The following is a 27,886-nucleotide window of genomic DNA, read 5'->3' as shown; positions in this document are numbered from 1 at the left end:
CATGTTTTTAAGCCTGACATTGGCCCTTGCAGGGTAGGGTCTTAAGCGGGTTTGAATGTAGGGGAGGGGCACAGGCACACCTGTTTTAGAAAGAGCCCTTGGGTGAGTGAAGAAACACAGAAGGGAGACAAGCGACAAGACATATGAAATGGCCCAGGCAAAGGCTCAAGGCACTTCTGCCACAAAGGCAGAAGTGGAGGGACATTTCAGAAGGAACACACGGCGTGGAGGAGGAGGGAAAGGATCCCGGAGTTGGCTCTTCGGCAAAGCTAAGATGGAAAAGTATTGCTCTCCATGCTTGTGATGGTGTGGGGAGAAGAGACAAAGTCCCTCCAACCTTCCTGAGCAGTTCTAGATCCAGAGTGTAGCCTGTGCGAGCAGGTGGAGAGGCCACACTGATGGTGTGGGCTGGCAGTGGGGTTTCAGGGGAGAAAGACCACCGAGCATGCACTCCAGACAAGTGACGGGGAAGGACCTCACACCCCTCGGACCCCAGAGAATTCTTATCCTCAGACCGAGAGGTTTGATGAGGAGGGGTGCATGAAGAGAGTTGAAGACAAGGTTGGGGAAGGATGTTACACAAAGGTGGATGTTTTCTGAGGACAGTTACAGAGAAGACCATGGGAGTTACACTCAGCACAGAAGAGAGGTCATGGCAGGGGCAGGGCTGGGGGTGCACAGGTTGTGAACTGGCTCAGAAGATTCAGGAAGCTGGTTACCAGGCAAGGTCTACAGTACATCCTCCAAACACCTACCACTTGAACACCACTGTTCACTTCTGTACTTTAAAAAAAAAAAAAAAAACAACAAAACCTGAAGAAACCATGGTGGCCATTGTATATAGTATAGCTAAAGTCATTTTGGTTCCCTTATTTGGTTTGGGGTCAAGGTCAAGCTCAAGAGAACCTAGCCTTTAACACTGAATCAAACAAGATGCCAGTAAAGGCAGATTCCAGGACCGAATCACCGAATGTAGGCATTAGCAGAGAAGCTAGGGTAACGAAGCTCAGATCACTCAGGCACCTTGGAGGAGAGCCCCAGGATTAAGCGACTTATGGCCCCAAGGTGAGCACATACCTCTTCCGGAGAGAAAGCCTCATCTTTCAGAGAAGTATCTAAGGCTGAGAATGATCATAACTGCCCCACCCCCTGCCATCACACAACACGTTTCCTGAAATCTTTAGTAGGTTCACTCACCATGGAGGAGACACAAAGAAAGGAGCATGACAAGGTTTTGGGGTTTTTTAAATATATCTTTATTTCTCAAACTCAAAGCTTTAATTCATTAACTTCTAATACAGTTTGCATTGACAAGTGATTTCACCTTCATCACATAAGGAGGTCAGTGACCATCACACCAAAGAGGAAACCTCACGCATCTTAGGCATCACTGAAGAATGAACATTTCGAAGGCTTTGCAAATGCAGAATAACAAAAAGCTTCCAATTCAGTCTAATGAGTATCTTACTTTTCATCTATATCAATTTGGAAATTACTAGCTAAAAACTCTTAATTTTTCTGAAGCAGCTATTTTTTTTATCCATCAAAAAAAAAAAAAAAGACCAGATGTCTTCAGTTTTAAAACGCCCACCTATCCATCTTATTTAATGACTTCCTCTTTAATGGATGGTCTTCTCACCTCCCTATACAAACACACATGACAATTTTGTACCAACTCGCACCAGCCCAGGCAAACCTCCAAGCATTTTCTTTAGCTTACGCTTAAACTATTTTTGAAAAAGTGATAGGTAAACAAGATTTAGAACTCACAAAAACAAAACAAAAACAAAAAAAACCCCACAAAAAAACCACACACACACAAAACATTTTCTTTCCTGGTCCTCACCTTGGGGAGTCTCCACAAATAACCCGGCAAAGTTGCCAGGTTTAAAATACATCCTCCCTACGTACCTCCCTTGGTCCTCTGAATGGAATTGGCTGAACTGGAATAGGTTCCAAAACCAGCTGTGACATTCTGGTCTCTGCCAGATTAAGGATCCGAATCTACCCCTGGCAAATGGAAGTTCTTGACCTCGGAGAAGCCAACCGAAGGGTTCTCCCTGGTATACAGCCCCAGTCGGGCACCCAGGAAATAATGGCCCCGGTGAGCGACAGGCTCTCTCCCCACACAGGGATAGCTATCAACACATTTGAGCCCAGAATCTAGCTGCGTCGTAAAACAAGGCACCAGTACCAGGAAGTTAACTAGAAAGGAGGTGTTCCTACAGTTAGGAAGCTGCTCTTCAGCGGCACCATTTCTCAAAGTCACCAAAGCAGTGCGAGTTAAAACCCTCACCTACCATGCAGGTAAGCAGCTAGTGCTCGCACGGACGTGGAAGGACAAGCAGATTCAGGGCATCAGCGATGGGACTGTGAATGTGTCACCCCAAAAAGCGGGTTCGCACACAGCTCACAGTGACTCAAGTCCCCAAGGGGAAAAAAAAAATCAAACTGGGTGGGGTGGGGGCGCTTGACCGCCAAACCACATCTGTGAGCACCCAGCAGGGACCCAGCGTCTTTCCTACCCGACTCCCCCCCTCCACCCCCCCTTGCCCCACATGCTGCCAGGTGCTCCCGAGTGTGGGCCAGGATACAGCCCACATGCGGTTAGCAGGGACCCTGATTTGAAGGTGTTAGTGACGGAGAGTTTAGTTTCAGAGTTGAAGTTGAGTGAGGAATCGTGTCTTCTTGCCAAAGTAAAATTTGAGGGTGAGACTGAAGCGCCAGGCCAGGAATTCAGACTGGGCCTTTCTGCCAACACAAGGGGAAACGGTACTGTTTTAATCTCGCTGCTGCTCAAACGGATTCCAAGCAGCAGGCCAGGAAAACAAGCTGCGTACTTGCAGAAAGCATCAGAGAACTCTGTGGAGTCCTGAAGCAAAAAGGGATTGCTTAGATTTATATTAGAATTTGTACTTGAACTTTAGTGCCCTTAGCCACTGCCAAGTTTCATGTTACTCAACACACAAAAGAGAAGAACCACTGGTCTCAGTACCAGCTCAGGGTACCTGGTGCTTGTGTGAGCAGTGTGAAAGGCAGGTTTCAGCTGGACTTTCCAAACACCTGAAATTCAAGGTTACCTGGTCTATTCTGAGGCTGGCAAAGCTTGTAGAACAGGTAGAGACATCACCGGACCAGGGCGGGGTTTTAAAAGTGCAGCTTTGGTCAGTGCGGCTTTTTACCCCGATGGTTCTAGAACATGTGTCTCCTTTCAAACTTCAAGACAGCTGGGCTGGCCAAAAACTTCAGGTAAGCAGACTGTACCAAAGGTAGTCATCGTGCAACGGTAGTAAAGAACTGGGGCAGGGGGTGGGGGGCGCAAACCTGGAAATTTCTAGCAATTTCTGTGCTTCCCTCCCTCCTCAGAGGAGGACTAGTACCGGATAGCAAAAAAAAAAAATAGAAGCAGAAAGAACTCCAAGGGCAAACTGGAAATTTAATTACTTGATGTGGTTCTCTGATCCTATCTTCATCTGGAGCCTCGTCACCCTGATGGTCAAGCCTTCTAGTAGAGCAGCACTGACTTCTGTTAGCAAAGTGCTTACGTTCGTGGCTCCATCACATCTCAAAGCTCTGGTTAAACATATCTGTCACTTTTGTGCAAAGATGTTGCCATCCAACCACAATGGCAGCCTTTCAATGTCACGGAGGAACATGTAGTTTTCAAAGTTGGGATTCAGTCCTCATTGCCCCCCTTTTAACCCTGAAGCATGCCGGGCCCCCACCCCCCACCCTCAGTGTAGAACTTGGCCTGGACTCAAAGCCAGTGAATTCAAATGTGACTGCGATTCACAGGGCAACAGGAGCTGGTTGCAGGAGCTGGTTGCCCACAGAAGTGGCTTCTATTCACCTAGCGTAGGACAACATGGATACCAGCTAAGCCTCGGGGTTCAGTCATGACCAATCTGCTTTAAGAGGACCAAGATCTCACATTCCAAAACAAAAAAAAAAAAAACACCCTGAAAATACCATCTTCAGAAAAAGGTAAATCACTCGGTTTCTGCTAAGCCGTAAGGTAACTTCACTGTCTAAAGCAAGGAAAAAAGGAAAGCAATCACTCAGGGCTGGGGAATTCTATGGCCACGGAAGAAAGGAAAAATCAGGAGTGTGGATTTGATGAAGTCACTCTATAGAGCAAGCTGGCTGGTGCTACTGAGTTCCTTTGCCCTTAGTGCCCTAGAGTGATGCTTTCTAAGAGATCCCACAGAAGTTTCAAAACTCACAATCTACTGGGAGGGCAGCAGCCCAGAACGCCCCCATTCACTGAGCTTGCTTTAGACTGGAGAGTAACACTGTTTTCCTTCTAAAGTGCAGACGAGAAACAAGTACGGTCAAATCTACCAGAATAAGGAAGACATTCTTCATGTACTCCATTCTTCCCAGAACACACCAGAATTAGTCACGCCGCGCACACAAGGCCCGGGTGAGCGCGAAGCCTCTACCTCACGCACGCCACAGGGGCGGCAGGTTCAATTCCAAAGCAGTTTTCAGCCAAAGAACTCTGCCCACCACAGCAGGTCGTCCCACAGATCATTCAGCCCTGTTGAAATTCCTGAATTCATTTGCTGTCCAAAAAAGTCCGGGGAGGGAAATCGCTATTTTTTGAGTAAAGAACAAAAACAAACAAAAAGTAATCAGCCAAGGTACTCGAGAAAAACAGCTGGTCATACTCGGAATGTGACCAAAATGGGTTTCCAATTAAAACATGGGAAGACCCTCGCGTCAGTTACTGCAAGGACTCTGGACAATCCTTCGTCTTAGGAAGAGCAAAACTAAAGTGATAAGCTGCTGGGGGCGGGCGGGGGGCGGGCGGGGGGGGGAGGTGTCATTCAATAAGAATTCCTTAAAGAAAAAAAAAGAAAAAGAACATTCATGTTTCCTATTTACAATCAGCCCCTCCCCACCCCCACCACAATTCTGCTTTTAACATTATGTTCCACATTTTATTTTGTTTTCAAGTTACATTTCAAGCAAAGGTCTTTTTTTTTCCCCCCTCAGCAATATCTCACAAATCCTCGTGAGAGCACAACATCTAAACCATAAACCACTTTCAACCAGATCTCAATTCTCCAGCTACCGGCTTTGGTTTATTGATGAGAAGAAATCCTCAGCTCTGCTAACAGGGAATAAACATACGCAATTCAGTCTCCCGAACAGAAAAATGCAGTCACGAGACCACTCTCATGTCCACCATTTTCTGCCTGGCTAAAATTGGTACAAGAAAATAGACTATCACCACAACTTTCACCTAACAGCTGAGAACCCCAAGTGAGGGCCAACAGAGCCAACCGTAGGCCCGAGTGAGAAACACCGCCCAGGAACTTGCCCAGATTCTATTAGCGCACAGAGCTCCAAATGTCCCCGCGCGGATGTTTGAGACGTGACATGTTAGTGTCTCTCTCGGAAAGATGTGGATGGGTCCTACTTCCTATAGCGGTTTCCAAAGTGGCACTGGAATGATGGGGTCCCTTCAGGGTTGGCTCATGATATACTGTAGACCCATTCCAATGGGTGCACAAAGAACAAAATAAGCAGAAATCAGAGCTGAGTTCCCCTTTAAAAGCCAAACACCTACATCTAGAAGGAGGCTCCCCTACCTGAGAGCCCTTGCCCTATTGGGGTCCCCGCTGTGGAAACCCTCAGGTCTCAGGGTTAGTTACAGGGTAGCCAGGTAGGGTACGGCTGGCTGTAGGTAACTGGGGGGTGGGCAACGTAGTAGTTGTTGAAGTTGCCGTCGCTGACGTACGGAGCTGGCTGGTAGTAGCAGGTGACGTTGGTGGCGTTGGGGATGATGTTTTGTTCTGCCAGCACGCGCAAGGCCAGGAGGGAGATGAGGTTCAGGGTCTGCCTCCGCTCGTGCCCCATGAGGCACACGGTGCTCTCGTTCACCACCCTGCGAAGGATCATGAGGTAGTCGTACTTGCTCCTCTCTTCCTCGGCAAAGTGGTTTTGAAGGTAGGTCTCCAGCTTCCTTTGCTGTTCGAGGATGTCCGGGAAGTCGATGAAAAACCTGGAGCACATGTAACGCTCTAGAGTTTTGATCTCCTCCTGGTCCGTGGGCCTGAAGTCCCGCACCAGGAGGTTGCTGTACTTGAGCAGCCCCCCGCCCCGGATCTCTTCGGGGTTCTTGGTGGCGATCAGTCTGTTCTGCAGGTGGTCGAAGGCTTCCTCAAAGTCCCCGTACACGCTCTCCCCGATCACCGTGGGGTGGAGGTGCTCAGAGATGGGGCTAGTGGAGCAGTCGTAGAAAAAGAGCAACGAATCCAAGATGATCTGAAAAGAGTCCACGCTGAACTCGAACTGGCGCCGGATGGAGTCGACGAATTTCAGCTCCACGTTCCTCCCGTTCTTGTTGGAGAGGGAAATCAGGCTCCAGCGGTCCGTGTCCGTGCAGACCTTCACCAGTTTCTGGACGTAGGCCTCCTTCAGGGTGACCGGGCTGATCTTGAGCTTGTTCACACCCTCCGGCAGGAAGTTCAGGAGGGAGCACAGCACCACATCTCTGACCAGCTGAAACTCCGCCTCTGTGGGAAGAGCCACATGAAAGATGAGGTCCAGGTCTTTGCAACCCAGGCCGTTGTCTTTGACCAAGACGTGGCCAGCCGCAGAGCCGTTCAGCCGGACGTCCTGCACTTTGATGCCCGCCTCCTCCAGCCGGCTGCGCACGGTCTGGACGATGTCCTTCAGAGTTATCTCCAAGGTCGGAAAGTTGCCTCGTCCGTGGATGGGTACGACCTCGGTCAGGACCTCATGCAGACGGCTGACCTGATCCCAGCTGAGCACGCTGGAGGACAGGCAGTCCCTGGTATTGCTGTTCTCCTCTGCCATCTCGGGGGGTGTTCTTGCAGGGAAACTGAAAAGTGAGGGGGTGAGAAGCAGAGTTAGGAGTCACTCTTACGCGGCCCAGCACCTCGAGGGACTCAGAGAAGGGGCTGGTTGATCTCTGAATGCTGTCCCGCGTGACAGCAACAATCAGCACCCGCTGCTGGGTGTTGCTGATATTCTGGAGAAGTATGTGGGAGTGGTGCCTGTGCGGAGGGAGGACAGAACACACCTAAACCTACCCTCTCCCAAATCTGAGGACCTCAGAACTCTGTCTGATGTGGGGCTGGCTGGTGTGTCTGCGAGAGGGTGGTGTGTGCAAAGGCAAGTGGACAAACTCGTTAAACAAAGCGACCTAAACACAGCATGACTCAGTAGAGGGCCTACGGGATTTGCTACTCTTCCTTTTTTTTTTTTTTTTTTTTTTAATAGAATTACCTCTCCTGCTTTTGCATGACTGACTACATCTTGAACTGGCTGCTAAATAAGCTACAACCCCCACACCTTGAACACAAGACCCCGCAGAGAAAGACCTCCTGCACTCCGTGAGGAGGTGAAGATTCCCTTCTGGGCTGCCTGCACACCAAGGAAAGGAAGTCGGATCAGTCCTGCCAGTACCACGGACACAGACACCTTGTGAGCAAGAATCCCATGTCCTTTTCACTTCCGGGAATGGCCTGCCCTAGAGTTAAGCACCTCGGTTATCCAGAGTAGGACACCAAGGAGCTGTCTGAATGACAAAATTCTTGGCGACAAAGGCTGGGGTCAGCGTGGTGAAGGAACAGCTCTGCCAGCTAAGAGGCCCTCTGCGCAAGGTGGGAAAACTTCCTCGGGGCAGTGTGATCTGACTGGATGTTGAAATCGAGTACCTCAAAGCTACCCAAGGAGAATGAAGTTAGCTCTCAGTCCTAAGAGAAAAACATCCTGCGTCACGCGTCACTTGTTAGAACCGCAGTTACCAAAGTAATCTCCGACTAAGTGATACGTTTCAGAAAATGAAACACAACAGATCTCTGGAAATCCTGATATGTAAAAACAAATACTGCCGTATTAGAAAGTCAAGGTGCTTGGGGATCCACATGGGTCAAATGTTAGCTAGACAGACGTAAGAGCAGAAACAAAATGTCAAGGTGCTATCCTTGGACTTCAGTGAGAGCGCAGAGTCTTCCTGCCCCCTTCACCTTCCTGACTGGCGAGGCACACGTAAAACCCATCCCAACAACTGCTGCGGTTTTATGGTTTGGAAACCGCTGTCTTTGCGTGCACACCCACCGTGCACGGTCCTGAGGTTCCAATGTGGATTTTTAGCCTCGCGCTGGTGCCAGGAATCCTCGCCTTAATCGCTCAGGTCAGTGGGATGGTTGTCACTCACCGGTGGGGGGGCACCACTGGACACACCGAGACCGGCTTTCCAGGAGCTGGCCACGAAGAAGGTGGGTGCAAACACAACATAGCAATATAGGGCCATATGCGCTAGAAAGAAAATGGAACGTACAGGTAGAAGAAAGGAGTGTCCCTTGATTGGGGAGGACAAGAAGGCCACAGAAGAGTTCCCTGATGGGGAGGGGACCTAAGTTGACAGAAAGGCAACATGGGCTCTGGGCTGGGGATTTAGGGGCGGAAGGTGGCATGCAGCCAAGACCTAGCAAGTTGTCCAGTCTGGCCATCATGCACCACTCAAGCCACAGCACAGGCTCCCTTCACTACGTAGGTTAAGGGGCCGAATCTGCTTGGCTCGCAACAGGAGGGGCGGTCACGTGATCCAAGCAGGCTCTAGGAAGCCCAATTTAGGGATGAGCACTCTTGTGCTTGCCACAGGAGAATACTTGCCAGTGGGCAGACAAAAGTTTCCCTTCAAACCTGTCTGGACAACATTAAAAAGCCCTCGACTACCTAGATCATTCTACCAAAGCACTCCTAGGTTAAGGATAACAAAAATTTGTGATGAAATACTGAATGTTTATTGTGGCTAGCACTTGGCTTCAAGTCAGATGTGGGGCGTCTTTTTAATGTGCTCTCTGTACGTTTGGTTCTTTGTGGCCCCTCAGTGATCAGCATCGGTGACCAGTACGCTATGCCTAACAACATAGGGTGCTGCCCAGTTCAGTCCAAATGGCCATGGAAAGGTCTGGCGCTAGCTTTGTTTTGAGACACCGCTAAGCCACCTGTGATTCGGTGACACAGCTTTCCGTCGGCTGTGCTGACCTACCTATGAAAACACACTTTGCTCTACCTTGTGCGTTACCTGTTATTGTGCTTCTGAGTCTCGTGTTTACAATACAAGGTAGGAGAAGTCACAGTGACAGAGGAGTCGCAGTTGAATCAGTACTTGGAAGAGAAGGAACAATTTATTGTGATACCTCTAGGAAGAACCTCAATGTGGCAGAGGAAAATAACTATAGGAATGACTTTTGACTCATACTTTTTTTTTTTTTTCTTTAAAGGAGTTGTGGGGGAAAAATTTTTCTAAATTAAAGGCAGGACTATTGCCACCTTTAGAACAGTGGTCCTACAGGAGGAACATCTAAATCCAGTGAGAATCTGATGGAAGCCATCATTCCTCCTCCAGGAAGGGACTGGGGAGGGAAGGGGATGACATATACAGGAGACTTTTCATGTATTTTTAAATCTCTAAACTTGGTTCAAAGTTAGAATCTGTTTTAGATTGAAAATTTGTAAGGTTCATATGGGAGGAGGGGCATGAATGGCCAGAAAAGTTATAAGAAACAAGAATGATGTACATATTAGCCCCATAAGAGATATTATGAAGCCACAATAATTGAAACAATGTGGTATTGGTACAAAAAGACAAACTGATGGAACAGAATTTTTAAAATCCAACACATAAAGGGAGTTGGCATATGATACAGGAGAGAGAAAACATAGAGAGAAATAGTAGAGAGCAAAAGTCTAGACATGTGATAGTTATCTAGATTAAAAAAAGAAAATAAAGTGGCTCCTCGTCTTGTGCCAAACTAAGATCTGGATGGATGAATTAGACTTAAGCACAAGAGGACGAAACTTTATGGGTTCTAGGGAAACATGGAATTTACATACACGTACATAGAGTAGGCAGTCCTTTCTAAGTCACGTAAAATCTCAAAGTCACAAAAGTCTGACACACACAAAAAAACACCTACATGGTAAAAGCACCACAAAGACATCACACGAGCAGGCTAGGAAAATATTTGCATGATGAGGCAAAGTGCTCGTTTCATCAATGAAGGATGAGCTCCTACAAATCAGGAAGACTGGCACCCCAATGGAAGAAGGGGCGAAGGGCACGAACTCAGATGCCTGACACAGTCACCCTCACGTTAAGGGATGGGCGTGCTAAAACTTCAGTGTATCATCCTTCCCCATCAGGTTAGCAGAGATCAAGCAGCAGATACCTTTGGGCACCCTGCCCATGAGTTCTCTCTGAAGAACAGTGTGGATGTCCTGTTTTAAGTGGACGTATTCTCCATACCAATTCTACTTCTAGGTCCTTTTGATCTTATCCTGTGGGTATACTTGCGAGGGTGAACAAGGATGCTGGAGAATTATTTATGAAGGTACAGAGTCCTCAGCAGAAGGTTAAATGACTTAGTGCATGTATACGATAGCATACACTTAGATGGCAGTTGTCCAAAGAACGGCTCAATCTGTATGAATGTGAAATTCTAGTTGAGACTTATTCAGAGAAAACCAACGCTGTGTGTGTAAAAGCACAAGCCCATGCGTGTACAATCATACAGACCTCTGGAAGGAAACACAAGTAGTTCAACCTGCCTCTGGACTGGGAGATGGGACGAAGAAAACTTACTTTTTGAATTTAGAACCTTCCCACGTATTAGTTGAGAACTGTTAAAATCTCATGAGCCATTTCCTAAAATCTTTCCCCCATGAGCCTGCTCACTCCCCTGCTACCTGATTCCTTCCATCCCTTTCCTATCACTTCCCGCGTCTCTATGTCCACGTGCCCCAATCAAATACACATAGAAACTTCCCCTCTGAGCCTTAAATGTTGATCTCTAGGTGCGAGCTGGGGAGGAGGGACTGGTTTTCTCCTAGAATGGCTTTTAGTCAAGTTTCTCTTTCCCTACTGTTCAAAAGAAGATGTCCATTGTTTGTCAAAAATCCTCCAGACTTCCAAAATAATGGATAAGCCACCTCACCTAGTGCCATTCCAGGTTTGTAATCCAAAGTGTTCTTCGTAGTTTTGTAAGAATTGCTATTTCACATTTCAGACATAGTATAGCGACCCTGATGATGCTATTACGTTGACTGCTGGCTACCATGGGAAGACCCCTACTACATGCAACCAATACTTCTCCAGGCCTCTAAGAGGTCGTGGTTGGCATCTTCTATGCCAGCTTCTTGTGACACACGTGTGAACAGCGGAGTTAACTTTCAGAAAAAAGTAGCCCCTATAGAAGCATGTTGTGGAACTGGCGAGTGACAAATCTATGGTGTAGCTCTTAATTCTTCCAGTGTTCATGACTCAGAAACAGAGGAGCTCAAGCGAGCGAAGGCTCAAATTTGGGCTGGATTCACATTTGGTACTTAGCTCATTAGAAGAGCCCCAAATTATAAGTTATTGGTGATTATTACAAAGGAACTCTTTGTTTTCTCTCAGCCATCCAAGCAATTTCAAATATCGAAAGTATATTTTTTTAGTTACTCCAACGAACACTGGTATTACTAGAATAAATCCTCCAACTTTCAGGCCCTGAGGGCTTAGATAATGCACCAGAGCTTAGTGCGACAGTTTGAGTTTTAATTAACCACTTGAAATCAACCCTGATATTGTGAAACACACATTCCCAATTCATGAAAGGCCCAGGTTCAAGGCCAATTCTGTTCAGCAGAATTAGCAGAATAATGACTAGGAAAAAAAAAAATCAGTGTGAAGGCTGGTAAATTCAAACTAAAGTGTATGATTTTCCTCTTACAGCCTGAGAAGCAGATTTATTGTATTTTTGCACAGTAGAAACTGGGCAAGGTGGGAACCAGGATTTCTCACTGATTTGGAAATTCAGGCATCTTTTTACAGGTGAGGATGGCCAATTGCCTCCTCAGTTCAAAGTACTTAATCTTCTGGAAAGTGGGACTCGTGATGACCACCTACTTCAGGTGCCCTGAATTCCCTTCTCTTCTCTCATCTGGCTGCAGTGGACAGGTGGAACATGAACACTGGAAGAAAGCACGTTTGCAGAAATGACAGCAAAAGGTGAGAGGAAAAGACCGACTAAGCCCAAAGAAGATTATACCAAGTTCCCTAAGGACAAGTTCATGTCTAATTTACCCATGTTTCCCATGGCCTGGGACAGAGGCCCTCAAAGGGAGGTTGATCTGAAAACTTATGATTAGGCCTTAATTGAAAAGAAAACAGGAGAGAGAGAGAGAGAGAGAGAGAGAGAAAGCTAGCTATTTCTAGTCCTGCTTTATAGCTTATCTGGATCCCAGAAACAAGAGCGATGGAGACTGAAAGCATGGGGAGGACTCAAGAGCACAAGCAGGACAGATGGGCAGACAGGTTGGAGAAGAGCATGTGTAACACTTCTGGGTCTTATGGTCAAGGGCTTACAAATCATCACTGAGTCCTATTTATGCCTGGTGTTAGGCACAGACACCGTCTGGAGAGTTCTCGGTACATGTGGAGATGTACATCTACAAAGTTAAGGACAGTGTGTATTTAAGTCTTGGTCTACGATACTTAACACGAAAGCTCTAGAAGGTATGGTCCCAAAGGTTTCATGGAAATGCTGAGGTGTGAACGGAGGGTCTCAGCTATGGCAGACCTCCCATCCACTTCAGAGAGAGCTGAGCAACGCCCTCTTCCTCTGACCCTGCTGGGGTGTAAGGATACGGAGGGACCTCAAACACATTTCAACATTCCTTTGATGACAACATTTCCTTTCACTGTTACTGGATGTTAACCCCAAAGCCTGGACCTTCCTAGTAATGCTTTCCAGCTCCAGGTCAGAGACCCAACCATGGGCAATGGACCAAGCCTGGTGACAGACTACCGGAGGTGTGTGTGCAGAACAAAGACACCTGCTGTCCCCAGCTCCTGGCTGAGAGGGGACCCGTGCACCCGCGGCAGGCCTCTTCCCCCTCCAATGTCCAACAGAGGACACGAAGGAAAAAGAAACTGCATCACTGCATATAAAAACCTGGAGTTTAAGCGGAAGTGAAAAAGGATGCAAGACACAACATCATATTCTGTCTCACCAATTCTTTCAGCAACCTGAGTGAATGAGAACCACAACTCTGGTCCTCTTTTCCCTTATAAAACAAAGGTGCAGATGTGCATGCAAAACCAAGGGTGCTCAGTATAACCACTTCACACCCACTCCCAGTTAACCCTCACAAGCACTCCGAGGAAGCCACCAATGTCCCCTGCGTGCAAATTAAGGAACAAGGATTAGAAAAGATTCAGTGAATGGACTCCAGATCCTCAACTCCAGAGCTAAGGTTCGAACTCCTGGAACCGGCAACGGCTCCCACCAAGCTCGCCCAGCTGCTGGCAGGGTGGGAGGTGGGGACAGGGCAGCAGGCTCATGCTACAAGCCCACGGATGCACTGGGATGACCAGTTCTTGATCCCCTACAGCGATCGCTTCTAAAAGAGAGACCGTATTGGTCCTATCCAAAAAAGGACCATGACACCTTATGTCTACCACATACGCTGAAAAGAGCAAAGCTTGCATCAATCACCCTTTATTGCCTGCTTTAGAGCAGACTGAAGTTGAGCAAAGGACAGGAGTCAGTGTTCATCTTCAAGGACGCCAAGGTGGTTTAGAAGTGCCCTTCAGAGAGGCACCAGAGAAGTTGATTCATTGGCCACAGTGTGGGGAATCGGATTTCTCAACGAGGACACGCATCAGCTGTTTCATAATAGAAACATCTTACCAGTCCTACACACTCAGAAACCACTTACCACTTCCTCAGAAGCTCCTAGCCGGGACTAGCAGGTGCACAGCCCTCCAGGGCCTCTTCATGTAGAGAGGGCCACAGCCTGGAGACACCAAATGTGACCAGATGGCGAGCCAGGTGCCCTAACATGAACCACCAAACCCTATCTGATCCAGCTTTATCTGGATCAAATCATCTGACACGTACACCGAGGCTACAAGGGAGATACTATTATCCCTACTTTGCAGGTGAGGGGACTGGGGAACAAAGAGGTTACACAAAGTGTGAACTGTCCACGGATGCCTTGCCGGGAAGTGGCACAAAAGCCACTGAGAGGCTTCCTAGGAGTTGGATGGGGCGCACGTCTTGGGACTGGGGTAGGGCCCTGAAGACAAGCTAGTTGCTCAGGTAGTTGTAGAAAGTAAGAAAGTAGACGGCAGCAAAAAGAAGGCAAGAGGGGAAAGGTACAAAGGTCTTTTTATAGGATGGTGGGAAGGAAGCTGGCTAGATGTGCTGAGGCCCCTGAGTGAGGCAGGCCAGATGGCAGGTACCGGAAGCAGAGGCAGAAACACTCAGAGCGTGAGTTACCTAACAGCTGTCAGTACAGAGACCCTCTCCCTCAAGATCACCCTGGATTCGGGGAGGCATGCAGCCTGGCTGGAGCCACCAGAATTGAAGGTAATTATGGATAAAAATGGTAATCATGGCGCTCAGGTTTGTTTCAAAGGAGCAATGGCTGTGAGGTGAAGGCCTCGTTCCGCACGTTGAGGGGGCTCCCCGATGCCAGCCAGGCCACGAGGCTGTGGCTCGCAGAGGGCTCAGGGACAGCTGCAGGATGCACTCTGCTGGCTAGAAGGTCAGCAGTGTCGATCTACTGATAAAGCCACAGAACAGGACACTCTGAAGACAAGAGGGCCATTTTCTCAGATCCCAGGAACTGACAACCCAACTGGAGCTGCAGAGAGAAGGTAGGTAAGTTTGCAAGAAGTGACGGGAACCCCTCGGGCTACCTGGGGAAGGAGAGCTGGAACAGAACTGAACACAAAACAGCCTGGAACAGACTAACGAACACACACGTGCTGAAACTGAGCCTGCACACCTGTTACTTTTCCCAACCGCACAGAGTTTGGCCCTTGACGTTCCTATGCCCTCGAGAAAAAAGCTGGGCACTCTGCATGACCGTGGACTTGATAAACACAGCAGATCAGCGGGCAGAAAGGGAACAAACCAGGGCCAAAGTAGATTCTTTTTTTCTGAAGAGAAATCCTCCCTTAATCCTTGAATGTCTCGTGAAGGCCAGCAGTTACCAAGGCCCAGGGGGCAGCCCGAGGAAGCCCCTGTCTGCCAGCCGCCAGCCCCTCACCACCAGGGAGGGGGCCATGTTCTGACCCCTCTGCCCCAAACACAATGTTACAGACAACCGAGAGGCACATCGGTGCTTAATGTAAACGTACACGAAGTAAGACTTCACATTAGTAGGCTGCCCAAAGCAGGAGAACCGTATAATGCCTTGTTTATTAAAAGGACAATAAAATATATTGTGCTAGCTTTTTCTAAGAAGTTATTTTTACAGTTGCCCACTCAAAACACCCACAAACAAACAACCACCCTGTGCCACAGAACTGTGCCCAGAGAAGACGTTTCTAAGTCGGTGACACAGCCCATCGTGCAGATGGTCTGTTCTCACTCTTAGCTTGGTCACATTCAGCCGGGCGTCTCAATCTATTTTCTCAGGGTTATCAGCACCCTCTCAGCCATTCAACACCATCGTGTACTACAGTGAAAAAATTTGGCGTGATTCCCATGGCAACAGGGGTGCTGCCTGAGCTGAAGGAAATGGGGTGTCCTGGACGGGAGCAGAAGCGGGCCACAGACCCCAGTGACCCCAGCTTTGCTCCGAGCTTTGAGTTTGGGGGTTGGGGGAGGCCCTCACAAGTTCCTCCCATCTCTGCCAGCATACGGTCCTAGTGGGTATCAGAGATCGGGCTCTGTCCACAGACACCAGCCCTCAGAAGACTCCACGCGGAAGGCACTAGCCCGTCTTTCAAAATAGGATGCGTAAGCAAGTGTGGCTGGAGAGATAACGCTGGGAGAACTCACGCTCTGGCTGCAAAACAGAGCAAGATGGAATCAAAACATGGGCCCAGACAGTTGGGACACCACAGTTGGGAGTGCTTGAAGGAATACCCCGAAGGCATCACAGATGTAAACATTCACAAGCACAGAACACAGACATCTTTACGTGGAAGCTGAGCATAGAAGTCATGATTTTTCCAAGGTGTCAGCAATATTACGCCCTACGCACACCACTCGAACTGGAAATAATCCCTGTTCAGCTTGGCGCCCCACTTCCTCCTACCAATTGCCTCTTTCTAAATCAGAGAGGCTACTGGTCTGACTCATTTAAAGAGATCTCCAGAGCTGGCCCCACCATTTTAGAGATTGACTATACTGAGAAAATAGAAGGACTCCTAGGAGGCTGTTTACCACGAGAATGAGCAAGTTTACATACAGTCCACAGGGTCCAAGGGCTGCTGGCCTCTGGGGTCTATCAAGGGTTGCATCCCACCTGACTCTCCAGCTTAGAACTTTGAACAGTTGTCAGGTTTCCAGAAGGAGGGCCTCAGTTTGCTGTCCCGTCACTAGCAGCATCCCTGAGCCTTATCAGGAAAGGGACAAGCTGGAGTGTAGCACTTATCATACTTTAGACACATACACACACCCCATTCACATATGTCTGAGTGTGAACTGGCTTCCATGCCTGTGAGGATACTAATTATGCACAATCCATCCAGGTTTCGGTCTTGCACAGACCCGTCCCTGTAGCAGACACCTGACCTCCAGGTCTGAGCACAGCAGCAGCCTGAGTGTAACATCACCAGGCTCAAGGGTCCCTCTGACCTTAAAAATGTGTGAAGAATGGACATTTAGGTGGATGGGCAGCATGAGGGATGGAGGGATGCATTAAAGTGAAGGAGAAGACCATGGGGTGGTACCTATTCCTGTACCAACTGCACCTGAGGCAGCCAAGCCACCTTGAATTTGGTATCCCTACATGTGTGGAGCTTTGCACGCCATGAATACGGCCCACTAGGATGGTTAAGCTAGCATTTACCGAGTCATGTGTTGGTGTCATTTGGCAACTCAGACACCCCTTGCTTGAAAGTTACTTCCTCTTGCATTTTCAAATTTTGGTCATTGATAAATCTTAATTGTTGATAAACGGGTGGAGTCCTGGTCCCCTGCCAGTGTCAGATTTCCTCTGCAGTTCTTTGAAATTCTATTTCCTTGTAATTATTCTCTAAGAAACCACCAAAAAATGGAAGAATGAGCACTGGGCTAGAAATCAAATATCCTGTGTTTTAGTCTCAGGACTGACTCCCAGGGTAAATGGGTAGCAGCAAGTTGGCCACGATGACTGCATTTCCCTTCGTTCTTCCCAGTATCTGAGGGCTTACTATGTTCCAATCGCCATTCCAGGAGTTTACGATCAGTTCATTGGTAAGCAAGAGACAAAGACCCCTGCCCTTGTGGTGCTCACAGCCTAGCTCACACTCTTCTTCCATAACTTGCTGTTGCTACCTCTTGGCTCCCACTCATGCAGAATCTGAATTTGAGAGGGAGACACTGGACAGCTGGTGTGGACCCATGCTGCTCAATACCGTATCCACAAGCCTCATGTGGCCCTTGAGCACTTGAAATGGGACAAGTCCACTTTGAGACATGCTGGGAATCTAAAATACACCCTGGATTTCAAGGACTCAGTATGAGGAAAAAAAAAAAAAAAAGAGTAAAATCTCATTTATATTCTTTATGTTGATTACATATGGAGAGGTCACCATTTGCCATGACATCTCCGTGGCATTACAAGATCACAAATAACATCGTGGCTTGGACCCATCTTAAGGACATGGGGGGGGGCCTCTTTAACCCATGATGGGTAAAATTATTAAAACTCTTTTCACCTATTTTAGCTTTTTGAGGACTTCTAAAAACTTAACTGTGGCTCTCCTATTTCTACTGGATGGCACTGGTCTACCACCCTCATACAACGAAGAAACAGAGGCCTGAAGCAGGAAAGGCACAGCCAGGACCCAAACTTGAGCACTGTCACAAGTCAATGCAGCCTCAGAGGCCGGGGGGAGGGAAGACTAAAGAGCACGAGAGGCCTGGGCACCAGAGACCGCAGCAGCGCTCGCTCCCAGCCTGGGGACAAGTGGCCACCAGTGCCTGGACACGTGGCAGGTGCTCACTTAGTGTCCACTTCGTGTCTCCCCCTGCATCTGCACTCTTCCCACCGCAGCCACCTTACAGTTACTCCACGTGAAGGCCACAACTGGCTGAGACCACGCACGGTCAGCCGGCTGCGATGCCCACCTCCCCAACCACCACGAGCACCGGTCAGGGATGTGTTTGGGGGTGGGGTGTAGACAGCCAGGCAAGGTGGAGCATTACCCTTTCTCCCACTCTCGCAAGGGCTAAGCCAGGGGAGAGAGATGTATGGCAACGTGACGGGGTGGGAGCGGTTCGAGATTCATGGAGAGTTTTCTTCTCAAAATGGGTCCTCCGCGAGTGAATAGGGAGACAGTTATGGACTTTGTGTGTTCATCCGGTAAAGCACAGAAGAGGCGAGTAATGAGATATGAGGACCCTCAGGTGGGGTAACATCAGAGCCTCTCAGAAGGGTCTAAAGCTGGCCAAAAATGTAGTTTGGTGAGACTGAGTTGTTCAAGCAGCTGAGTATGAATTCTGTGAGGCAAGGGAGGGCAGTTAGGCAGACTCATCCAAGGGAAGTGGAGAATAGACGGAAAGTCAGAAGGGTACAGGTCCTGAAAAGGAACTCAGCATCCAGAGGGATGGGCAGTTCCTGGGAGTCCTTCAGGTGGTGTTTGAGGGGCCTGGGATGTGCGACTGGCCAGAGAGGCTCACTACTGCTCTCACGGAGTCACTGTCTACAGGGCCCCGAACCAGGTCAGTGACGGCAGTGGGAAACAAAAAGTTAAAAAGATAAAAGGTCAGCAGAACTAGCAGCCTAGTGAACTGGAGAGAGAAAGGCTGAGCGAGCCATGTGAGGCTGGGGTTGGGGTGGATGGGTAGGAGGGGAAGTGCCGGGAGAGAGCAGGTCCGGAGCTCAGCTTAAGGGATTTCAGCTGCTGGCCAATTGGTAGTCCCTGCCCTTCAGCTCCAAGCCCGGCCAACTGAGGCCACCATTCAGAAAAAGGCCCAGACGCCACCCGGCACTTTAGGCTGGAAGCATCCAACCCAAAAAGCTTCCGGCACCTTAACCCACCAAAAGGATATCTACCTAAAGTGCACTTCCCTCTCTGAGAGCAATGGCAGCTGAATGCTAGCAGAGCACTGTATCCAGTTAACAGGAGCACTGTCTGTGCACCAGGCCCGGCTCTAGGTGCTGGGGATTCAGCAGTGAGCACAGACCCCCACCTTCCTGGGGCTCACAAGCCAGCGGCAAAGACAATCGAGCAAAACCCAAGTGCCCAGACCTTCTGAAGCCAACCCAGCTCCCCTGCATTCTCCAGAGCACCTCCCCAGGCCTTTTCACCTATCGCTGCCTTGGCCCCTGCAGCACCTGGCATACACTGCGGCCTGGGGAGCGTTTAACTACTTACTGGCTCAATCACTGTTACCCAAGAAATAAACACTTGATGCAGTTCGGGGACCGAGACTCCGCAAGGCTCTACGACTAAAACATAGGCTACACGGAGTTACTTAAAATCAGCAAGTGTATCTTCATATTAGCTTTTTCCTGTTATTCCAAAAAGTTCTGCAAACAGTTCTAGGAGAGGCTACAGGGGCCAGCTGTACAAAATCCACTGATTCTAAACAATTCCTGAGGCTTTTTCTTACATAGCTGGGTTATACAAAGATGCTTCCTCTAAACCATTTAGATTCCAAATAAGAGCTTCCTTATCATACATGCAGTAAAAGGATAAAAAGGCTTGAGACCAGAAGTCTTAGAAGCATCACAGGAGATCAGCACTACCGCTGTATCTGTTTTCTTCAAACACATGAACATTTCTTTAGACACAGAGGTGGCTGCTTCATCATAATATAGCTTATGCCAACTTGGTAGGCTACAGTCAAAACACCAAGATGGCAGGACACATTTTTCTATACTGTCTTGTGTATTTCAGTGACATCACAAAAAAGCAACGAACCTTATCTAACCAAAGTAATGTTTTATCCCAAGTAACACCTTGGACTCCATATTACTTCCCTTGAACCCCTAAACACACACACACACACACACACACACACACACACACACACCTGTTGTGAGACCAAGAAACCCAACACAACAAGTTTAACTTAACTCATCAAACTAGTCTTGGGCTTCCACAACATCTCCTGGTAACACAATAAAGGTTTACCACATCCATTCGGAGCCCTTGGCTGGTCATTCTTTGGTGACTGGCCCCCTGCACCAACATCTCCAAGATGAAGGCAAGGTACCACTTACTTGAGCAGTTTTAAAAAATCATGTCGTTTTCTAACTTTGTATCAAATGTGTCTGATTGCAGGCACTGGAAGAACAAGGGCACCCCAGTCCACGCTAAGTTATCTTCATTGCTAGGCGGTTCTCTGGGCTTTCAGAAGTACGAGGACTTCTCTGTTCTTTGATGGGTAGTGCGAGTTGTGCACAACTTGCCCTGGCCTTGAACCCTGAGGGATGGAGGCCAAGTGGGGCCTATTGAGAAAAGCAGGGTGAGGGGTGCTGTAACTCAGGAGGGGATTTCGTGAGCTACTTGTACTCACAGTACAGCTGAGGAAACCAAGGAGGGAGAACCATGGGTGCTCAACTAAATCACACTCATTCTGACAAACGGGCAAGATCCAAGTCGTTCCCCTCAGAGGTACCCCAACTTAATCTCTGGATACAAGGTAGGTATTGTGGAAGAAACTCAACATAGAGTGCTGCTGTCGGCGCTGTGTATACCCTGTTCTGAAACTAGGGACCTTTGTTTTGGGTAACGATTGAGAGGCCTCCTGGTGGAGAAAAAAAACTTTCTTTTTTTGTTTGTTTGTTTTTAATGTTCATGCTATGTTATGGGGCTCTCCCTACAGCTACCTGAACGACTGTATACAATCTACCAAAACCTTCTTTCTAAAAACTCCTTATTGAGATGAGAATAAACGAACTCTAAAGATATGCGTATACCTTAAGACACAAGGTTTCAGTTATCTCAAGTAAAAGCTTGACTCCAGAGATATTAAGGTTTCCATCTTCACAAACAAGAATGTCAAAGGACAGAACCCCTGCTGGTACAGCTCAGACCGCTTCCCTGAAAGCGAAGAGAAAAGTCAGCATTCTCCAGTCCACACCGCACCCCCTTCAATGGCAGGGTCTCACGTGTGGGTCTCACTCCCTCAAAAATACCTTTGGGGATTTAAGACACAGCACAATTCTTGGTAAGCGCTCCTACCTCACCCCACCCCCACCCGCAGCGCCCCAGGCTGCCTGGCTTGCTTCCTTGCCGGCTTCTTTGCCAAGTTACTCCCGTGGAAAGGTTAGTGTAGCCAACAATGGCCACTCTCATCACCCCACCCCCTTGGAGGGCAGCTGGGCCAAGCCAGGAGTCTACTTTAGAAGGATTTAATAATCTTCTTTTTTTTCCTGAGGAGGTTCAGGTTCCTAACCCACCTACCAAATAGCCCGAATATCGACCGTCACAATACAAATGATTACAACAGTCTGCATAAACGCTGACTGCAGTAGTGCACTTTAAAGCACTCCATTGCTTGCATGCTATAACTCCATAAAAAAAATTAAAGAAAAAAGTTTAAAAAGGCAGCAGGTCGCCACCTAAGACAAGGGCTTTGGCAGCCGTGCAGAAACCTTCCTCCAGACAAAAAAAAAGGGGGGGGGGGGAGGGGACACAGCTGATCCCTCCTCCGGGGTCCAGGCTTATCGGTTGGTTCTTGAGGATGGGTGAGCCGGCGAGTCCTCCAGGGAAACTTCCCAGGCTCTTCTCCGGGAAGTTCTCCCTCCCTGCGAGGTAGCGCAGTTTTGTTTTCTCTCCCACCTGCGTTCTGTGTTTAGGCGTACAGCCTCCCAACCCACAGCGGTCGAGTTCACAACCCTCCTCTGACTCTCCTCCCACCTCTGCGATCTGGGGCAGCCTCCCGCGGCGGCCGCACCGCTGGCCAGCCGAGTCAACTCACTGTCAGGCTTTCAGTCTACACGGGTAAGCAAGTTTCATTCCTAAAAGGGGAGGGACCAGGCAGGGCACAGACCCCGTATTCCCGAGAAGTTTCCAGGAGAAGCGCAGCGCAGAAGTCACTCGCTTGGACCACTTTGCGGCTCACGGTGTCCGCAGCCTAGTGTGAGTCCACGGAAAGTTAGGGATCTCTGCCCTGGTCTCAAACCCCGGGGCTTGGCGCCGAGCCGGGGCAGCGCCCCTCCCCTCGCCGGCCGGAGACGAGCCCCTGACCGCTGCGTCTCCAACTGCGCCTCCCAAAACCGCCGCGTTCGAATTCGCGCTCGGCCGGCCGGCGGCGGCGGCGTGCCCGCGGGAGCGCAGGCGGGGCGGGGGCGGCGGGGGCGTCGTCGGGCCGGGACGGAGCTGCAGGGCCCCATCGCCCACTCTTCGGCCGCCCCGCCCGCGGGACGCGCGGAGCAGGAACTCGCCCAAGTTTGCCAAGCCCCGGCCGAAGTCTCTGGAAAGTTGTAGCTCCCTCTCGGGGCGTCTCGACTGGTCCTCACGGGGCGGGGGGGCGGGGGAGGTGTGCTGTCGCAGGAGCCGGAGGGGCCCGGCACCTGTCTGCACCTCCCCTCCGGCTCCCGCGCCCCCACCAGGCTCTGGGAAGACTTGAGAGCTCCGCTCGGCTGGCACAGACCCCCCCGAAGGCGGAGCGCGCGGTTCTCTGGGGCCGCCCCTTCCTCGCACCTTCAGGGGAGGGGGCCTGGGACTCACCTGGGCGGCGGAAGAGGAGACGACAGAGGTAGGTCCTTGGCGAGGGCAGCCCCCAGCAGGAGCGGCGCGGTCACTACAGCCCCCAAGCAGCGGCACCGAGTGAGCGGTCTTGCCGCCGCCCCCTCCGTTCTTATACGGCCTGACCACGCCCCCGCGGGCTACCCCCGCCCCCACCCCCGCCCCTAAGCCTGCCTTCCCGGGGGAGCGAGGGGCGGGGAGGGGCGGAGCCGAGCCCACGGGGTCCTTCCGCCTGGGCGCTGACGGCGAGGGCAGGGCGAAAGCTGCCCTCTGATTGGCTCCTCGGGTGAATGGTTGCCGGGAGACCAGTAAATCTTCGGCGGCGGGAAGGGGCGGGGTGCTGAAGGAGGTAGCACTGCGCAGGCGCAACACAGGGCGCCCGGGTTGACGCCCCCTTAACTTCGGAGTTACCGACACTCTCTTTCTACTTTCCACCATGCTCTTTGCTGCTCCTGCTACCATAGAACTCTTCCTCCCAGGCTTTTCCCATCTCCGTCCTGCTTCCACTCCCTCTCAGGCCTCTTTCAGGCCTCTTTTTCTCTTGCTTTTCTGAGGATTTTCGCGTTGGTTCTCTCTCTCTCCAGGAGTGGAGAGTGAAACTCCTACGCCTACCTCTGGCGTGTGTTTTGAAGTGGAAAAAAAAAACATAGCGTTTCTGGGCCGGGGGAGCAGCTTCCCTTTGCCCCGAGCAAATTGCCTGGAGGCCATCGGGGAAAGGGCCGGCGCCATTGGTTCTCTGGCTTAGTTACCACCTGTGCGCGGTTAGTGGGCCTGCGGGCCTTGAGGAATTCGTCGCCAAGCCTGGCAACCGCGACAGCTTGGGCCCTGCTCGAAATGCCTTGTATGTTATATAACATTGCAAGCGGGGCTTGGACACCATCCACTCGTTCCATAGCCAGCAGTGTAGAGTCCAGCTTCTAAATTCAGAGCAGTCTGGGTTGGGATCTGCACTCACCACCTATATCTGTAAGGCTTTTGGCAACAAAGTTAACCAACCCTCCATTAATCTGTTTCTTCACCTGTACGACGGGACTAACCGCTTTCTGAGTTTACTTAAGTATTAAAGAAGAACATAGAAACCTGTTAGTGGCAGCCTCTGTTGTAAAGCGTATGGTAGATGTTTATATCAAACAGCAGCTCATGTTGTTTGTCAATAAACATTTATTGAGCTTGTACTCGTCTTCTACTGAGTGGTGGAGAAAAAGATTACTTCCCAGATGCAGTATTTCTCTATCCCTCCCCTTCCATCCCTACCTGAAATATCAACGTCTCTCAATATCTCAAGAGCGCTCGAATGGGGGGAAGGGAGGTCTCCTGCAATGTTAATACGATAGTGTATCAGTATGCATGCTTTTAGGGACAGTCACAGTGACTCCATTGTTGGACATGAAATCCGGATATATGGTCTGATTTTTTTTTTTTTCACTTTTCGAGGTATAAAAATTCAGTATAGTGCACAAAGCTGGTGTGTACACAATGATGAATTTCTACATATGTGTTCTCTCATGGGGCTACCAACCAGATCAAGATGTAGAATATCTCCAGCTTTCTAGTGACCCTTCCCATTCAGTGTCCCACGAGAGGTAACACTATTGTAACCTCTATCACCATAGATTAGTTTTCCAGTGTTTGAACTTGATGTGGATGAATTACATGTATGCGCATTTTTGTGTCTGGCTTCTTTCACTCAGCAGTGTGTCTGTAATATTCGGCCATTTAAAAACTGTTTTTAATGTTTATTTACTTTTGACAGAAGGAGAGACAGAGCATGAGTGGGGGAAGGGCAGAGAGAGAGAGAGGGAGACACAGAATCTGAAGCAGGCTCCAGGCTCTGAGCTGTCAGCACAGAGCCTGACTTGAGGCTCGAATGCACGAACTGCAAGATCATGACCTGAGCTGAAGTCAGATGCTTAACCGGCTGAGCCCCCCAGGCGCCCCGTGTAATAGTCATCCATTTTGTTGCATGTGACTATGATTCGTTCTTTTCCATTGCTGTATATTACTTACTTATATAAATATTCAGTGATTTATATACTCATTCTCCTGGTGGATGTTTGGGTTGCATCATGTTTTTGTCTATCATGAATGAAGTTGCTACAAACTATCACGTTTTTCTAGTTTCCTTGAGATATAGTTGACAAAGAAGAATTGTATATATTTAAAGTGAATTACATGATCTTTTGATATACATATACATTGTGATATGGTTACCATAACCAACCTAATTAACACAGCCAGCACTTCACCTAGTTACTTTGTGTATGTGTGTGTGTGTGTGTGTGTGTGTGTGTATAGTGAGAGTGCTTAAAATCAACTCTCTTTGCAAATTTCAAGCACATAATATAGTATTATTAATTATAGTCACCATGCTGTACCTTGGGTCCTCGGAACTTATCCATCCAGCATAACTGAAACTTTGTACCGTCGGGCCTACATGTACATGCTTTTATATTGGATTTATATTCAGGATTGGAATTGCAAGATCACAGAATATATACATGTTAAGCTTTAAATATACTGCCAGATAGTTTCCTGAAGTGATATAATAATTTGCATTCCAACCAGGGATAAGACACTGCCAGTTGCCCTCCACATCTTTGCCAGTGTTGGTATCGTCAGTCTCTTCAACTCAAAAAAGCGGGTGTGTATTTCATTGTGATTTAAATTTACATTTACCTGATGATTAGTGATGTTGCACAACTTTTTATGTGCTTACTGGCCATGTGATACCTTTTCAGTGAAGTGTCTGTCCAAGTCTTTTGCCTATTTGTAAAGAGTTGTCTATCTTAGTGATCTGTAAGAGTTCTTTACATATTCTGGGTGAGTCCTTTACCCAATATACGCATTACACATATCTTCTCTCAGTCTGTGACTTTCTTTTCATTCTCTGAATGTTATCTTTTGACAAACAGAAATTCTTCAGATTAAAGAAGTCTACTTCATTCATCTTATTTTTTTATGACTAGAGCTTTCTATGTCCTGTTTAACAAACCTTTATGTGGTATAAGGCCATAAGTATCATCGCCTTTATTTTCTTCTAGGAACTGGATTGCTTTAACCTTCACATTTAGGTCTATGATTCATCTCAAATTAATTTTTTGTGCAGTTTGGGATCAAGATTTATTGTCCTTTTTGGCTACCCAATTAGATCAGCACCAATGGCAAGTAGTTTTGTTGAATGAATGAATGAATGAATGGATGAATGAATGAATGAATATTGGTTGAATGAAAAATTCAGAGAACAAAGCAGCCAGTTGCTTAAAAATCTAAAATGTCCAGAAAAACCCAAGCACATGATCACAATAAACTCAATGCAAAATTTTATATTACATTGACTCTTGGACTGTTTCTATTTTTTCAGTACCTTGTGGATACCATTAACACAAGTAGCCTCAAGGTAAAACACAGTTCAGAAATTCTTACTTAGAATTTGATCTGGCATGGTTTGGTTTTGCCTTTGTTTAAGTAAAATCTTGTTCAGCTTCCTGACCGTTAGGTAACTTTGACCATTAGGGAGGAGGGGAGAACCAAGAGCCAGAAAAGAAATTAATTATTCATGTAGATGTATATATGTTTCCTTGGGCCCCTTTTTATTCTTGGGGCATCACTTGACTTTCCTAGAATTTTGTTTCTGATTGTGTTTGTTTGTTTGTCTATGTTGTTTTATAAAATACACATTGTTCTTTCTACCTCATAAAACTGTGGCATCCTAGAGCCGGAAGGACTCTCGGGACGTCATTGTCCGTTGGGCACAGAACCAGATATTGAAACTGTCTTGTCAAGATTATTAGAGCCTCCTTGCCAAATTCCAGCTCCTGCTGGAACACATCCAATCAAAATAGTTTAACGACCTTTGCATTTTGAGCGGTTCACTTATCTGTACCCGGGAAAACTGAGGAAAGAAAAACCAGAGAGAGGAAGTAGTCTTTAAAATGCAGGTGTTTCTCACTTGCGGCCATGCCCCTGAAAATGTTTTATGTCTCAATAGAATCTTATTTTAAATATTTAGGGAAGCAAAGAAACTCCATTATCAATTATTTTTGTAGGGCAAAAACCTCACTTCTGTTTAGTGCCCAGATATCCTCATTTATTAGTTTCTTGAGTCTTAAGTTTTTGTATTACCTTATCTCAAGGTGGACCACCATGATAAACACTTACCAAAATACCCTCCTCTAAATATCTTATCTTTCTTACGATTTTTAAGTGAGGTTTCAATTGTGTACACTGACGTATAGAGAATATCTTATCTTATCTTTCTTACGATTTTTAAGTGAGGTTTCAATTGTGTACACTGACGTATAGAGAAGCACACAAATCGCAAAAGCACGGCTCAATACATTTGTACAAACTGACCCACCCTGTGTCACCAGCATGTAGATCAAGAAGCGGAGGAGCACCACAGCACTGTGGCCCTGTTTCAAAACCACCACGGTGGCACTGTCTGCATCCTAGTGAGTGTCTGGTGGGGCCAAGGCGTGACTTGGCTTTCCACCTCCCACCTAGAACTCTTGCCAGTAAATCTCTCTCTCTTCTCAGGCTCCTTCAGGTCAATAATTTTTCTTGGGTGTTGCAGAAAGAGAACTTGGCTTGGAGTAAGAAGGTGTGCATTTTATTTAGAGCAAAGCACAGGAGGAATGGACCTACGACTAGTCAGATGTGTTGGGGCAGGAAGGAGGGAACCGGCTGCATCTTTGGGCAGTGTTCTAATGGCAGGCCCCAGCATATCATGGCCTTGGAGGCCCTGGGGAGCCAAGGCAGCACGAAAAGAGTAAGATAGGGACCCAGAAAGGGGGAGAGGGTGATGGCGGCACTTCCGGAGAAAGGAAGACGCCAAATATGAGTAGTACCAGCTCATCTCTCTGAGCTAGTGTCTCTAGATACCCTTCCTGCCCACCTTCCTGACGGTGTTCACTGAGCAAAGGATATAGGAGTTAGTCAGATGGCTCATATCCCTGACAGATGGCTCAACCTCTCTGAGTCTTAGCTTCTAAATCCAAAAATGGGAAGGGTAATTAACCTCTCTGCTTTGTGGAGGTATGCCCCAATCAGATGACGGAGTGAATGCATGTGAAAGCAGCTGTCCCCTCTTTTTTAAATCTTTTTTTTTTTTTTTTGAGAAAGAGAGAGAGAATGCACATGTGAGGGAGAGGGACAGAGGGGGAGAGAGATAGAGTACACATACGTGAGGGAGAGGGACAGAGGGAGAGAGAGAGA

At 48.2% G+C, this 27,886-nt stretch overlaps 1 protein-coding gene across 4 annotated transcripts; it reads right to left on the bottom strand.

The window, feature by feature from the left end:
* Positions 1-1,232: 1,232 nt before the first annotated feature.
* TENT5C (terminal nucleotidyltransferase 5C) lies at positions 1,233-22,865 on the bottom strand. Of its 4 annotated transcripts, XM_043575958.1 has the most exons (4): positions 22,655-22,865; positions 20,899-21,022; positions 11,933-11,997; positions 1,233-6,853 (listed from the first exon to the last, which is right to left on the bottom strand). In XM_043575958.1, exon 4 carries the CDS (start codon positions 6,826-6,828, stop codon positions 5,653-5,655), a length of 1,176 nt encoding a protein of 391 aa, XP_043431893.1. In that variant the 5' UTR covers positions 6,829-6,853; positions 11,933-11,997; positions 20,899-21,022; positions 22,655-22,865; the 3' UTR covers positions 1,233-5,652. The 4 variants fall into 4 exon arrangements, with proteins under 4 accessions (XP_043431893.1, XP_043431890.1, XP_043431892.1 ...); XM_043575955.1 differs by lacking the exon at positions 11,933-11,997 and having other exon boundaries at positions 22,655-22,864; XM_043575957.1 differs by lacking the exons at positions 11,933-11,997; positions 22,655-22,865 and adding an exon at positions 21,975-22,154.
* Between the last annotated feature and the right edge of the window lie 5,021 nt (positions 22,866-27,886).

Source organism: Prionailurus bengalensis, chromosome C1, assembly GCF_016509475.1.
Source record: "Prionailurus bengalensis isolate Pbe53 chromosome C1, Fcat_Pben_1.1_paternal_pri, whole genome shotgun sequence".
Classification (NCBI taxonomy): domain Eukaryota; kingdom Metazoa; phylum Chordata; class Mammalia; order Carnivora; family Felidae; genus Prionailurus; species Prionailurus bengalensis.
Note: the sequence above shows the minus strand (reverse complement) of the source record. Positions and strands in the feature narration are given on the sequence as shown.